Source organism: Nicotiana tabacum, chromosome 4 (assembly GCF_000715075.1).
Source record: "Nicotiana tabacum cultivar K326 chromosome 4, ASM71507v2, whole genome shotgun sequence".
In the NCBI taxonomy this organism is placed as follows: Eukaryota; Viridiplantae; Streptophyta; class Magnoliopsida; order Solanales; family Solanaceae; genus Nicotiana; species Nicotiana tabacum.
In genome coordinates this window covers 5,252,871-5,267,977 of record NC_134083.1, presented here as the reverse complement: position 1 = coordinate 5,267,977, position 15,107 = coordinate 5,252,871, and the positions used below count along the sequence as shown (strand labels likewise).

The window sequence follows — 15,107 nt, the reverse complement described above, 5'->3', positions numbered from 1 at the left end:
AGAATATATTTATAATAAGCACTTTCTTGAATAAATATAATTAATATATTATAAACATGCAACATTTTACTACTTGCATATGCAATTGTTGATAAGGAGAATGATGCCTCATGGGGGTGGTTCTTCGAAAGGTTCAAAGAAGCGTTCAGTGACAGAGATGACATGTTCATTGTATCGGACATAAATGAGAGCATAGCGAAGGCAGCTTCAATAGTGTATCCTCAGGTTTCTCATTATGTTTGTATATGGCATCTATGGAATAACATAAAGGACAGATATAAGAGGAACCAAGAAGAGCTAAGAGAGATATTTTTTGCTACGACAAGAGCATATACCATTCAAGAGTTTATATGACAGAGATGGAACAAATAGATGGAAGAGTAAAGTATTACTTATTTGATATTGGGTATCACAAGTGGTGTAGAGCGCATTCAAAAGTCAACAGGACAATGACAATGACTTCTAACATTGCAGAGTCATTAAATTCATCAATTAGGGAAGCAAGGGAACTTCCGATACAACAATTACTGGAAGAAATTCGAATGTTGATCAACAGGTTGAACTACACAAATCGAAACACTGCACAAGCGAAATTTACAAAGCTTACCGTAAAATACAATGCTATACTGGATGAAAATCTTGATGCATCACAACATATGATGGTATGTTTATATTATATAACATGTTCCTTATTTCAAATTCATGTTTATCTACAGAAACACTCAATAGGGTTAATCTTTTGGATTAGTTACATAAAGTTTTGACTAATCTTACTTTTCTATAAAATATAGGTGAGACCATCAACTGAAAACTTACATTCAGTTATTGACAATGGGAGGTTGTTCATCGTTTGCCTTAGGGAAAGGACATGTAGTTGTAGAAGGTTCCAGTTAGATTAAATCCCTTGTCCGCATGCGTGGGCGGTTTTGAGGTCAAAAAACTTGGAGGGTGAAGATTAATGCTCTATGTACTACAAGAATGAATATATGTTGAAAGCATACGACATTCCAATTTATCCTCTTCCAGATGAAAGTAGATGAACAATGCCTGTAGAGGTATTAGAACAAGTTGTATTGCCACCAGTCGGGAATAAGATGCCTGGAAGACCTAAGAAGGTGAGATAGAAGAAGGTTTCAGAAACACAATCCAAGAGGCCAAATAGTTCATGTGGACAATGTAGACGTGAGGGCCACAATAGGAGAACATGTAGAAATATACCTAATAACCACTGAGTGACCTTAAAGATAAATTATTTATGTATATAGCAAGTTTATTAAATGAATGAAATATTATTCCTTTTCAAGTACACTCAAGTTATTTAAATTCTACACTTGTATATGCAAGTTTTAATTTATTAGAGGTTGCATTTTCGCATGTATATCAAAATGTATCATATAATTTAGCTGGTCGAGGTCAATACATTAAGTTGTGTAGGACATGTATATCATCATGTATATTACTACATAAACATGTAAACAATATTATGGCACATGATTTTGAACACTTTAATCATTTTATATAAAGTTGCTTTACTATGTTGTCATACTGAACACTGAATTTTATTGACACGGAAAGATTTAACATTACTTATGGATATACAAGTTAGGATATACATCTCTGTTCTTGTTATACATACAAATATACAATAAATGTATACATGTATTTGTACAATTAAGTATTGATATACATGGAGATAGAGATATACACAATACTGGTATTGTTAGTTCACGGATATACATATTAGGATATACATGTTAGCTCAATTAAATGTATACATATATTTGTACAATTAAGTATTGATATACATGGGGATAGAGATATACACAATACTGGTGTTGTTAGTTTATGGATATACAAATCAAGATATACCTGTTAGAACAATTAATGTATACATTCACTTGTACAATTAAGTATTGATATACATAGGGATAGAGATATACACAACACTAGTGTAGTTAGTTCACGGTTATACATATCAGGATATACACGTTAGCTCAATTAAATGTATACATGTAGTTGCACAATTAAGTATTGATATGCATTGGGATAGAGATACACAATACTGGTGTGGTTTGTTTATGGATATACAAATCAAGATATACATGTTAGCTCAATTAAATGTATACATGTAGTTGTACAATTAAGTATTGATATACATGGGGATAGAGATATACACAATACTGGTGTGGTTTGTCTACGGATATCCATAACCAAGTTTACGATATACATGTTATTTATAGCATGACACAAAATAGTTCAATTTTAAATTATACTAAGTATTAAAAAAAGACAGTTAATGTGTATTAGCTAGGGTGTGGGTATTGCAAAATGGCCACGAATCATTTCTGTTAGTTATCAAAATATCCGAAAGAAAAAGAAGATAAACAATTCACCAGTTATGATAATGTTTACTCAATCTGTGCATTCTTATTCTGCAACCTTCGTTTCAAATTCCTAATTTTGGCATTTACTCGTGCTTAAAACCAATATTTGTCTACTCTCTTGCTTAATGTCCACGATATTTGTCTGTTGTCTAACTTAATTTACACACTATCAAGTGTTGACTCACATGTTATAAAGAAATGAGCATGAGAAAGAAAATTTAGACATACACATCTAAATATTAAAAAATAGAATAAACAGTAAGCAAAACTTAAAAAATTGCATAAATATCAAAATACCCATGCTACATACTGGTAATTTCTTAGTTTCACAAAAAAAAAAGGAAAAGATACGTTTAACCTGCAAAAGATAAATAATAGATTAAAAATACTGTGCCATAATAAGCCACAAAAAAATACTAATGTGTTTGCAGATCCCCAAATAATAGATAACTAAACTAAAGAATAAGACTAATTGTTCTTCAATGTTACATGAGCATTTTTTCTAAAACTTCTTTTACAAAACTCTGGCTCACTTTCATCTTCATTCTCTTGTTTGGTTCTGCCATAATCCCACAACAATGTACCAAGTCGTTTGCGATGTTGCTCTGCATCGAAGTCAGCTGGAATTGATCTTTGATGGATATAATACTCGGCAAAAGATGCCACATATACACCACAATCACTAAAAAAAAAAGGGGAAGATAAGTTAGAAGGATTCAACACCCTTTAATAATATATTATTATTCTAAGAAATAAAATAGATTGAAATTTAACATATGCGTCTTCTTGTTGTGGCAAATCATCAACCATGTGAATAGCTAACGGATCAGCAAGTGGTTTGCCTCTGTAGAGTTCATTGGTCAAATCAATATCATGTCTCTTCCTGTAAAAGCCTGTACTAGCCAAGAAACGAGCAATCAACACTGCATATGGTTCAACGGCCTCGCGAATTTTAGCATCATGTCGCGCTCCTCTCATGGAATCATACACGTGTATGCACCTATCCTTAAAAGTCAACACACCCAAAATCCAATGCCATTCATCTTTTAAGCCTATAGGAATTGGTACATGATCGACGGTGTGCCACGAAATATTGCAAGGCATGTATGAGCCTCGCATATACTCAGCTATTTCATGATCCTTAGGGATGACAACGTAGTCCCTATTGCTCGCAAGAAATTGATCATACAATAATTTTACCATAACACGAAATAAAAAATTTATTGTAGTGAAGGACTTTGAAATGTTAACATCATACTTTATTTTTTTCCTTAGATAGTAGAAGATGACATCAATATGCTGCCCAAAGAAAAAAAAAGATTTCATTCAGTAAATATAACAATTAAAGATTATAAAAAAAAAAATAAGTATGTAAGCAAAGACAGATGTGTTTCGAGTTAAACATTGTATGATATACAATTATTGACTTGATATACATGAAATAAATTAATATAAACATATAGTTATGTGTTTTACTATTAGATATAAATGGCAGGATATACATTTAAGAAATATACATGTCAGAACATGGGAAATACATCAACTACAAGGTATACATGTAGTTAATAAACTTTGGGTTTGATATACATGTAAATATACACAATATCCATATAGTTGAGTGTTTTAATATACAATTATACATGGCAGTTATATAGTTAATTTCATTATGTATATATGGTTATAAATGACAGTACGACTATTAGTTACATATATATATAGAGAGAGAGTTAAATATATACATAGAGTTCTCTACAAAATAATACTAGGAAAAATAGGTATCAGATTGCAGAAATTATAATTAGTAATGCATCACACAGTAAACCACCAAATAAGGGCATGCATAACTAGCAGAAAATCAAGATTCTAAAACTTCCCTCCGAAAACATGATATAATAAGTATTGTACACAAGGAGATAAAAACATCAGAATTTTTCACTAGACAATGGACATACAACTGCACAAAAGAATGACTCTGGAGCAATTACTTTGGCATAAGGAGGCATGCAGATAATCTTCAATTATACACAATTCAGCCTATCATAATGTGCATTATCTAATGTAAGGAGATATGTTATCAATTTAGTTCATGTGAGCTCTAAATTCCTTAAAAGCAATAATAGAAAAACCAACCTGGTAAGCTTGCTATTAACCTGAAGCATTAACAATACATTATTTCTCCCAAGTGTAACTTTAATCCACAGTAGTAAGACAGTTAAGTGAGGGATCACTTAGAACATACTGATATACATGCAAGTTTATGATATACATGGCGTTATACATATTAGTTTAAAATTAACATGTATAACTGAACATATATCGGGATTTAACATCATATATATACATTTATACAATGATATAATCTAATGTAAAAGGAGTACAAAAATCATACCGTGTCATCCAAAGGTCGACCACTATAATTCAAAGTGTGGAACCATTCTTTTTTGACAATATGATGATCTCCAAAGACATAAGGCCGAATCCAATCTTTTTCCTTTTTGTAGATCGCACCCACTCTTACAAAAAAATATAAAAACATAAATACCAAAAAAGAAATAAATTATTAAAATAATAAAATATATGCTAGATATTAAAAATTAGCTTACTTGGGTTTCTTATAAGTCCCCGCATCAACAAATTGACCAAAAGCCCAACGCAAAGCAAGATCAGGTTCAACCCCATTGTCAACATTAAAAGGATGCTTAAGGTTAAAATATTGCTTAGGCACTAGTGCTGTAGAACTGCAATCTCCTGAATCAAGTGGCATATATAAGAGACTTCTCATATTTTTCAATACGTCTTACTCTTGTGGATTGTTTTGACATTGGGTCATTTGGCACCTCAATAGCTTTTTAAACAGCAGTTTATTCAAGTATAGCAATCTGAGACTCCCTTAGAATCGGATAATCACCACCATCAAACGTAGGAAAACCTTTTTGACATTCACCCACACTATCCAACCTGTCTAGTTAAAAAAATCATAAAAGATATTAAAATAACTTTACGTGTTGATTGTAAAATGCAAAATAATTAAGAGAATAAAACATGCCTCCAAATATACCATGAAGAACATTGGTATCTCCCTGGTTGACTTGGCTTATCATATTCATTTGGGTGGTCTCATTCACATGAACAAAATTAGTACCTTGGTCTTGATTGTTATTTGGAGAACCGATGTCTGCATTACCGTGCTCATCAACCATTCCATCACTCTGTTACACAATTAGTGAATATAATGATTTTATTAATTATATACATAACAATATGAATTGTTGAAATTTAAAATATTTAAATAAATTGTTTTTTTTTTATTAGAATACCTTTGCATCACTCTTCTCAGCGAATCTGTTACGAAGATTGTTGTTTTCATCAAATAATTTAGCAAAAGAGTCCATCACATACTTCTTGAATGAAAAAAAATCCTTGCTAAGCTGAACACAATTAGAACAAAATAATAAAAAGGTCTTTTTTTATAAGAAAAAAAAAAATGAAGATTCACAAAATATTAAATGGAAAGAATTCTTACCTTTTCAAAATCATTCTCAACATTCTCATCGGATCTTTGATCGAAATCGTGTACGGGTATATTACCATTAAACATTTTCTTGAATGATTCCATCACATACTTTTTGAAAGACTCATATTCCCTTCTCAGCTGAACAGAGTTCAAAAATAATATTTTTTATTGCTAAAATATTCATTGTATTTCAACAAATGTAATTTGAAAACAAACATACCTTTTCAAAGTCACTTATCCTATATTTTTCCTCCAAAAGGCTTTGATCATTTAGGGCATTACTATTTATATTTCGTTGTTGCTGCTTGTTGCTCCTTTTCGAAGGCGGCGTTATGTAACCAGATTCATTGACACTAAATTGTCAAACATCCTCAGAAACAATACCTTTTTGTACATCATATTCAACATTCCTGGACAAATATAATGCACTTAACTCATCCACGGTTGCAGAAATATTTGTAAACACTAACTACAATAAACAAAAAAAAATAATTTATGATGCTAAGTACATAAATTCTACATAAAAAATGTATATCAAGCATCATAAATTGAATATTATTATGCATAGAAATGTGTACTATTGTGTTTTAGTGTAAATATAAAAATATAACAATCACTTTAACATAACAGAATACTTTAAAGTGCGAATATAAATTTAACAATGTTACCTTGTTCCTTGATTCTCCCAACATGCCGTTGCATAATTTCTCAAAGCTAGGCCTTTCTGTTACATTCCAATTTAGTATCTGTGGCACTCGGCTTGCAACACGAGTGGCAATATTGGGATCTACTTCAGAACAACACTCATAAATCCAAATCTGCAATGCAAGTGGTAAACCGCCAAACCTATGAAACTTCTTTACAAATCTAAACTTATTTCTCACCGAACCAATCAAAGCTTGATATATAACATTCCCCCATGGAAACTGCTCGTATTCCCCACTCTCAATCAAAAAAAAATCTCGATTACTTACAAGGGATCTTTTACTAATTGTGGAAAATAAGAAAGTATATATGAAGTACAATAACGAAATCTTTAGAGCATCATTATCTGACTGCCATCTCTTTGCCCTAAAACAATCAATAAGGTCGTCCTTTGACTCTATTACGATCGGGAAAGTAGGCATCCTTGAGCCTATTTGATCCACTATAAGTTCCCTCATCGTTGACTTCACCAACACACCTTAGACCAGATATAATTGCAAATTCTCTAATCCCAAAACACAGGGTACTATGATTGATCTTGACGTAAAACTCATCCTCACTATCTTGAACCAACTCCCTTGACATTACAAACCGTATAACTTGATTTTGTACAACAGCAAGAGGCAAATCGAGGAAATAGCCGAAACAAGTTTTCCTAAACATTTGAATCTGCTCATCCGTCAATTTCAACTTTAACTCATCAACAACCCCAACATTGGTATGTGAGCTCCAACGAGAACAGGATAATTTTGTATCCAATGCGACATAGAAATCCCATTTCTACATTAAAAAATATTAATTATACTAAGCCATATATGTAGACAATGTATATCATTAAATTCTCCTCAACTACACATCTTCAGAAGAATAGTTCTATACATTTTCATAAATCTCACAGCTGATGTATGTTAAAAGAATTCAAATATAAAAGAAAATATACTAATACTAAATAAAAAAAGGTTTAAATCAGATAAAATACGGGTCCTTAGGATTGGAAGTCATCGAAACTGTGTCTGAACTGAGTTAGAATTTATTTGTGAGTAATCCTGGTTGTCTATAAGGATGTTACAGCTGATGCATAGAGATTTTGTATCTTCTTTGTACTCAAGTAGAATAAAATTGCCTATAGTCCAGACTGTCTATTCTTTTGGAATAGTTTTTATGTCAATCAGACTACTATATAGGTCTATATTTGTTCCTTTACCACTTTTACATAGCATCAAGTGCAAATAATGAATGCTTATAGCTAATGTAAACGATAAATCAGATAAAATACATTAAATCAATTGAGATTAAAAATACCTTCACAGGATGTTTATCACATTGAACTTCCTCCGTGCTAACGCGCTTTCTCTTTTTGGGTTTAACGGCAATATTTTGTTGTATACCAGACGCATTTTTGATTTTTTTTTCCTTTGTCTTTTGCATGCGATGCATCAACCCGTTTTTCCCTTTGATTGTCCTTTCGAACGACTATTGCATGAGGTGATTTCGACTCCTTTAGCATCGTATCTTCGAATCAGAGTCATAATCAACATGAAGAGATGAAGATTTGACCACAATTGCTTTAGATTTTGATTTCTTACCAGTTGAATTTTTACCCGTCTTTCAACTTGGCAAGAATGATGATATTGTCTTCGAATTTCTACAAAAGAGTCTTGATTTTAAAAAAAAAAGTTAAGAAAAAGATTAAGAAGACACAATAAGAGAGTATTAATCAGATAAAAATGGAGAGATTTGGGTGATTTGAAAATTTTGGAATTTGGGGAAGATAGAGAAGAATAGCGTAAAAGGAGAGAGGGGAGGAGAGAGCGGAAAGTGCTTAACTTTACGTCTGATTTTGAATAACAATAAAATTGGCTATGATATACCAATTAAAACAAATAAAAACTTAAAGTTGGGCTATAGGGTGTCAATATCTAAAACTAGGGCTTTTTTATGCCAATTTTCTTAATAGGTTGTTATACCATGCCATTTTTTCTATTTCATGCTCATAAAAATATAAATCAACACCCAGATACTTATAAAACAACAATTACATTAAATAGCACATTAAGCCAAATAGTAAACGACATCATGGAATCATTGACCAAAAATCTCAAGAATATGGATAAACAAAATAAACTCACTAAACTAGTGAAAGATAGAGAGGTTGTTTCCTCATTCTCGAATAAACAAATAAAGTAGAATAACTAAAATTAAGATAGAGAAAAAGAAAGGACCTTAAGAAGCTTGTTGTAGCATTGAATAATTAAAAAAGAACTTATAAAGTGTAACACAATTTGTCCTTTGGAGAAGAACAAAAAATTGAGTAATTTATGTGAGGCGACTGCCAGTGCCTCTTCTTTTGTTTATATCTTTTCTTTTAAACATGTTTATCAACACACTAGCTTAGTTTTTACAAACTACAGCTCAATACTACTAAATGAAAAAAAAAGACTCCAAGAAAGAACACAACATTTCTCCATTTCTTATAACGGTGTAAGATCAAAACTACTCTAAGCACAATATCTTCATTGTCTATTGTGAAAGAAATTACTTTAGAAGGTTAAGAACATTACCTAGTTGCAGAAAATACCAAACAACAGTAAAAGAATGGCAGTTACCAACAACTATTCTAACCAGTTTGCTCTCTTACTCTAGAGTCCTCTATCAGGTGAAGGAAGACCTCTTCTCCAAAATTGAACCAAAAATATGTCCAAAGGGTGAGAAAGGACAGTCCTCTTCTCCAATTTCAGACACAAGCAAAGAGTAGATGTACTCCCAGCAGCTCCAAAACAGTAAAAGAAACCAAACATCAAATTTACTCTCAAGTATTCCGATACTACCTCAGCTTTTATCAATACCAAACAATCCTACTACTTTAACAAGTACAAAAACAGAAAATTTAGCATTCCAAACTCCAAAAATTAAACTAATGCTAATACAAGTAATCAGAGACAACAAAATTCAACGATTAGGCAAACAACGTATTGACATTGATTAACTAATCAAAACCGATTAACTTAAACAATGGCGAAATCAGATATTAGACCGAATCATGAATTATATCAAAACGAAACTCATTCTCAACTAAAACCTACAGTCAGTTAAAAGAACAAATTAAAAATCAAAGACGAAGAAGCGAGGGGCTAGAATTTCACAAATCGAGGGCACTCGAAGAGGCCGAAGACATGGGGTAGCAGCTGTCCAACCTCAAAACACGCCTTTCTTGTTGGGAGAGACTGAAACTGTGGGCCTCGATGAACTAGAGATCAGTTATGGTCTCATCACCAACAGGAAAAGCCTGTTCGAGTCGGTTTGTGGCCAAAAAAAGGTCGCCGGGAAATCTACCTGGAATTGATCACCGGAAATTGGGTTCAAAACAGTACCAATTGACAGATCAAGTAGAGATATACACTCTCACGTAGGTATTATGGGGGTAAAGGCAACCGAAACTTGACAAATTTCATAAAGAAAAAAGGGCTAGGGTTTCTAACTTTATCAAAATCGCGAAGATACGGTAAGAATTGAGGGATTTGGGTCTTGGAATCAGGTAGAGGGGAGTGAGATGAAGAAATGGTGTTATTTTGGGGGTAGGTGAGGGTAGTCCGCGGCCGGTTAGACGGTGGCAGGGGGCGGCGCGGTCGTGGTGAGGCGCGGCGGCGGTAAAGGGGAAAAAAGGAGCGAGGAGAGAGGGGACTAGAAATTAGGAGAGTGAAATGAGGCCAAAAACCTGATCATCGGGCCTTTTATATGACAAATAAAATTGGTTCTGGGCCATTGGATCAAGGATAATGGAAGGCTGAGATTTGATCTCTGTGACCTAACCAAAACGACGTAGTTTTACATGTCGTTTTAGCCTTCTCCCCTGGCAGCCCTCTCTATTGGCCTTGATTTGGCATTCTTGACCAATCTCTCTTTCAAATTTGGCCTAATTCTTCCCTACTATATCCCCTTATATTTAACCCATTCAAGTTATAACCCTATTTAATCTATCAAACTACATAAGTACAGATTAATTATTAATCATCTAGTCAATTAATCAATTGATTTAATTACTTGATCAAATAATTATACACAAAAATACACAAACAAATAAGGAAAACATTATAGTATTTTTTATTCAAAAATGCAAAAAATTGGCATTTACAATACATATAAACTATATTTGCATTCTGATAACTAGTGGAACTTGCATGGGTATTACACAAACTCTATTCCTGAAGATCTAAATAATGCGGAACATCGGCAGGAATCCATTTATCACCTTCTATGAAGTGTCTGACCGTGAAATTGGATGCAATCTTTGGATTTCTAGTGACAAACGCCCATTTCACTCGTCCCTCTATAATTGCGCCTGGTCCTCTATTCTCATACTCAAGATAGTATGGTTGAACTAACGACTTGGTTATAAATTCAATCCATCCTTTTGGATTGATAAAATTGTCAATGTAACTCTGCATTACCACTGTTCTAGAGAAATCACCCCATGGTCGACCTAAATATGCGGTAACATTGCCCATTTTCTCCAACTCCTGAGTTGCTTTTAGTGTGCAGTTTTGCAGCACTATTCCTGTTGTGTTGTTCACAAATTTTCTTTGTTGTGCTGTGATTGTATTATATTGCTTGGGCAGTGGCAGGCGTGCTTCAATTAAGCAGTTCTGGAACACGGCTGTTGCATCACCACAGATGAAATCTATGGTGCCAAATATTTCACAATCCCTGTAAAATTGTAGGCCTTTTTTTGTGTATAATGTGTCTTGAAAGCCGTCGAAACGACACCTATAGAAAGTGAGAAATTCAGCTTCTGCTCTTAATGCTACTGCTTGTTGGTTCTCTCGTCCAGCATTGTTCCTAAATGTGATATCTTGGGCCATGAAGCCCTTCCCATTGACACCTAATTGAAATGAAACAAAGAATCAGTAAAATCTAGATTCAAAATATCCTACTATAGTTTGAGTATTGTAACAATTGATTGCTTGCCCACAGTAGCAGTGAGACTTGTCTTGATGCCATCACCACCGTAACTCTTATTCCCTGAAATTATGGTATTGTCCATGCCTTCACCGATTAGGACTATGTTTGTCTTCCATTTATCTACTTGAATATATTCATAATACGTCCCTTGCTTAATTATGATGTAGTATTTATTTAAACTATTGTTTGGTGCCGAAATTATGGCATCCGTTATTGTGGTGTAATTTCCGGAGCCATCTTTAGCAACAACTGCCTGAGGTGTTTTCACTTGTTGGCCTTCACCACATAAAAAGAGTGACAAAATGGCTATAACTGCAATAAACCACATAGCTCTGACTGACATTTTCCTGCACTTGATGAGCCATTACGTATCAAAATATTATTCAAGTCAGAAAAATATTATGGACTAGAATATACAGTGAACTCAAGTTTAATTATGGTAACCGAATTAGAAGGTAGGCAACAATATTTAATAAGCAAAAACCTATATAACCTTGATTAATTTTAAAATTTATCAGTGACAGAAAATTTATCACCGTCAGAACTGAGCTTCAACTTCTTTCGTGGTGCTTCTAGGAGAAAATTAACGTATGTAGCCAACTTCAAATGTTAATATTGTAGTAGTGGTGTGTTTAGTGGAGATGATTTCAGCCAATTTATAATGAAGTTTGGTTTCCATTTTTGATAGTCTGGATATGCATTAATGGAATTCTACTAGAGAGACTCCTTCAAATGGAGTAGACGTTCTTCGTATTTTCCAAATGCCTCAATTATGAGCTGCAATGTGTATATTGTTTTCGTTCATATAGTAATTATAGTATATATTGCTTCAGATGTAGCGTTTCCTATTTTAGATTCTTTTTTGGAGGGAGGGGGGGGGGGGAGTTGAGGCTGGGAAGGAATGACTCGTACAAGGTATAAGAAAATGACATGAATTAATACTCTTCTAGTTAAATGGTGTTATTTGAATGGAAACTGGAATGTTTTCTTATATATTTAGCATATGGACTTATTTGGTTACCAATGCCATTATTATTTTCTGTTATAGTATGTAGCACTAATTAGAGAAGAGAACATTGATTTTTCTATACGGAGAAATTGAACATGTTTTTATAGGATTATCTTTATATAAAAATATGGATTACTCCTTAGGGGCGGAGCCATAATTCAACTTATGATTCGAAATAACTCAATAGCTTTGTATATTTCTGGTAAAAATTCAATATATATATATAAATTTTATTCAGAACCTCAAAATTTAAAGTTTTAGATCCGCCTCTACCTACAATGTCATTGTGCAGTTGTAGGAATATTTTCATTCATATAGTAATTATAGTTTATCTTGCTGATATGTAGCATATCTTATTTTAGATTTTTTGTTTTTGGAGGGATGAGGGAATTAGAACGAGTTGACGACCATAGAACATATTAGAATAGAAAATTGGGGAAGTTACTACTTACTAATGTTTGGTCTGTTTCCCAAATGGCTATTGTCTTTTAATTGATATTTTACTCTATGTTTAGTCTTATTTAGTATTATGTTATTAATGTTATTAGTTTCTGTTACAATACTAGCACTAAGAACATAACTTTCTCCTTATGAGAAGAAAAACTTTATACAAGTTTGAGTTTTCTTCAACGTGGTGATGTATTAAGGTAAACGTTAAACTGCAATTGCCTATCAATAAATTGGTTTGTACTCCCTTTTAGTCTTCTTCTTGTAAAAGTAATCTTCTTGCGTGTTCCCCATATTTTTTTTCCATTATCCCTAAAATAATGGTGTACAACTGGTTCCTTAACGACAATAGAACATTAGAAAAAAAGAAATTGGTGTAAAATGGTTTCAAGCATTATCGGTTTGTTTTCTAAACTAGTATAGTCTTTTGATCAATTTATTAAGTATGATGTTTAGTCTAAATTAGATGTCTTTTGTGTTTGTGAAATAATAGGGGGAAGTGCACATCTAGCCACTAATTAGAGTTGTATTTACTCTTTAACCACTGTTTAAAATGTATTTACTCTTTAGTCAATACTTTAATAAACTTTCACCCGTCCGGACAAAGTATCATCTATTTGTACCTTCTGTTGTTAAACTTTAGGACATCATGTCCTTAACTTCATGTGTGCAGTGTAAATGTTAAGGACATGTTATCCTTAACTTCATGCGTGCTTTGTAAATGTTAAGGACATAGTGCCCTTAACTTCATGAGTATTGTGTAAATATGGTTCGCTTAATGTCCAGAAGTTAAGGACATTTCAGAAACGTTTGTCCTCAATATTAGATTCCTAGTTCAATATTTCAGGACGTTTAGAAAATTATGTCCTAACATTTACTTGTTTCCCTTAATGTCTAGAAGTTAAGGACATTTCAGAAATGTTTGTCCTCAATATTAGATTCCTAGTTCAATATTTCAGGATGTTTAGAAAATTATGTCCTAACGTTTACTTGTTTCGCTTAATGTCGAGAAGTTAAGGACACTTCAGAAACTGAATTTGATTCTCATTTAATCCCCACAAAACAAACTCAAGTAAGGCATACAACTTCCCAATGTCAGTACAAACAAATTCCAGTAGCTAATTTGATTCAATTTTCACGAAATCAACAAAGCCCGGGAGATCGTCTTCTCCAAAATCGGCTTCGCAAATTTTCGACAAACCCTAGAAATTTAGATCACAAATGGTCCAAATCTGTAGAATCAACTCACAAAGGTGTTTCCCAACAAATATTTTGAACACCCAATTGATTTTAAATACCCAAATTTTCAGAGAAGAAACGAGAGCTTAAGTATTGGAGAGAAGCGAGGGTTTTGAGATTTTGATAATAAAAAAGGGTTTAAAAGAAAAGAGACGAAGAAAGGGTAAAAATATCTATTCATATTAATTATAACAATGTAGTGGCTATATATGCTCAGCATTAAAATTGTTGGCCAAATACTAAATAGCATGGAAATGCGTCAAGGGCATTTCTTTCTCAATGGCAGTAGGAAAGCCTACTTGAGTAGTGCGTTGGATCTACACTTGGACAGCTTCATCGAGACTTCACATACGTAGATTGCCATGTTTATATCCGAACGAAAATACTTTACTGATATTTTTGTTTCCAGACTGAAATCTTTAACTATAAGAAGGGAATCGATTAAAGCTAGATTACCTCCTATGGTACACTAAGAATTTAATACTCAATGAGAAAAGGTGTTAACTAAATAGAAAAATCCCGATTTCGATCATCTTTGACGCCTCCTCCGTGCCGAGGTTCAGCCACCTCACGCCATTTAAGCGTAATAATACTCTCTCTACCTTTTGATTGTGACAGTTAACTTCTTTAATCTTAAATTAGCCGTCAAAACAAATTGGCCCATTACTTATATTTTGAAAATATGAAAAATGACCTTCAATTATAATGAATTGTTGTAAATTTTCTTTTGAAAAGTGAAAAATACCCAATAATAATATATAGAAATGAATAAATTCCATCTAACTGTCCTGAATAAACATTACCATAGGTGACTGACACTAACATGGACCAATCAGCTTTTGTCACAATA

At 33.0% G+C, this 15,107-nt stretch overlaps 3 protein-coding genes across 16 annotated transcripts; 1 reads left to right on the top strand and 2 right to left on the bottom strand.

Moving 5' to 3' along the window:
• Window positions 1-359: 359 nt before the first annotated feature.
• Window positions 360-899, top strand: LOC142179775 (uncharacterized). The gene is made up of 2 exons (XM_075250646.1): window positions 360-662; window positions 792-899. Exons 1-2 carry the CDS (start codon window positions 360-362, stop codon window positions 897-899), a joined length of 411 nt encoding a protein of 136 aa, XP_075106747.1.
• Window positions 900-2,806: 1,907 nt separating this feature from the next.
• On the bottom strand, window positions 2,807-10,286 carry LOC107792168 (uncharacterized). 14 transcript variants are annotated; one of them, XM_075251290.1, is made up of 9 exons: window positions 7,906-10,286; window positions 6,567-7,383; window positions 6,119-6,308; window positions 5,908-6,036; window positions 5,702-5,812; window positions 5,427-5,593; window positions 4,988-5,342; window positions 4,774-4,897; window positions 2,807-3,066 (listed from the first exon to the last, which is right to left on the bottom strand). In XM_075251290.1, exons 4-7 carry the CDS (start codon window positions 5,998-6,000, stop codon window positions 5,246-5,248), a joined length of 468 nt encoding a protein of 155 aa, XP_075107391.1. In that variant the 5' UTR covers window positions 6,001-6,036; window positions 6,119-6,308; window positions 6,567-7,383; window positions 7,906-10,286; the 3' UTR covers window positions 2,807-3,066; window positions 4,774-4,897; window positions 4,988-5,245. The 14 variants fall into 14 exon arrangements, with proteins under 14 accessions (XP_075107391.1, XP_075107390.1, XP_075107392.1 ...); XM_075251289.1 differs by having other exon boundaries at window positions 2,807-4,897; window positions 4,988-5,132; window positions 5,222-5,342; XM_075251291.1 differs by having other exon boundaries at window positions 2,807-3,683; window positions 5,431-5,593.
• Window positions 10,287-10,799: 513 nt separating this feature from the next.
• LOC107792167 (pectinesterase/pectinesterase inhibitor PPE8B-like) lies at window positions 10,800-11,905 on the bottom strand. The gene is made up of 2 exons (XM_016614359.1): window positions 11,569-11,905; window positions 10,800-11,482 (listed from the first exon to the last, which is right to left on the bottom strand). Exons 1-2 carry the CDS (start codon window positions 11,903-11,905, stop codon window positions 10,800-10,802), a joined length of 1,020 nt encoding a protein of 339 aa, XP_016469845.1.
• Window positions 11,906-15,107: the final 3,202 nt, after the last annotated feature.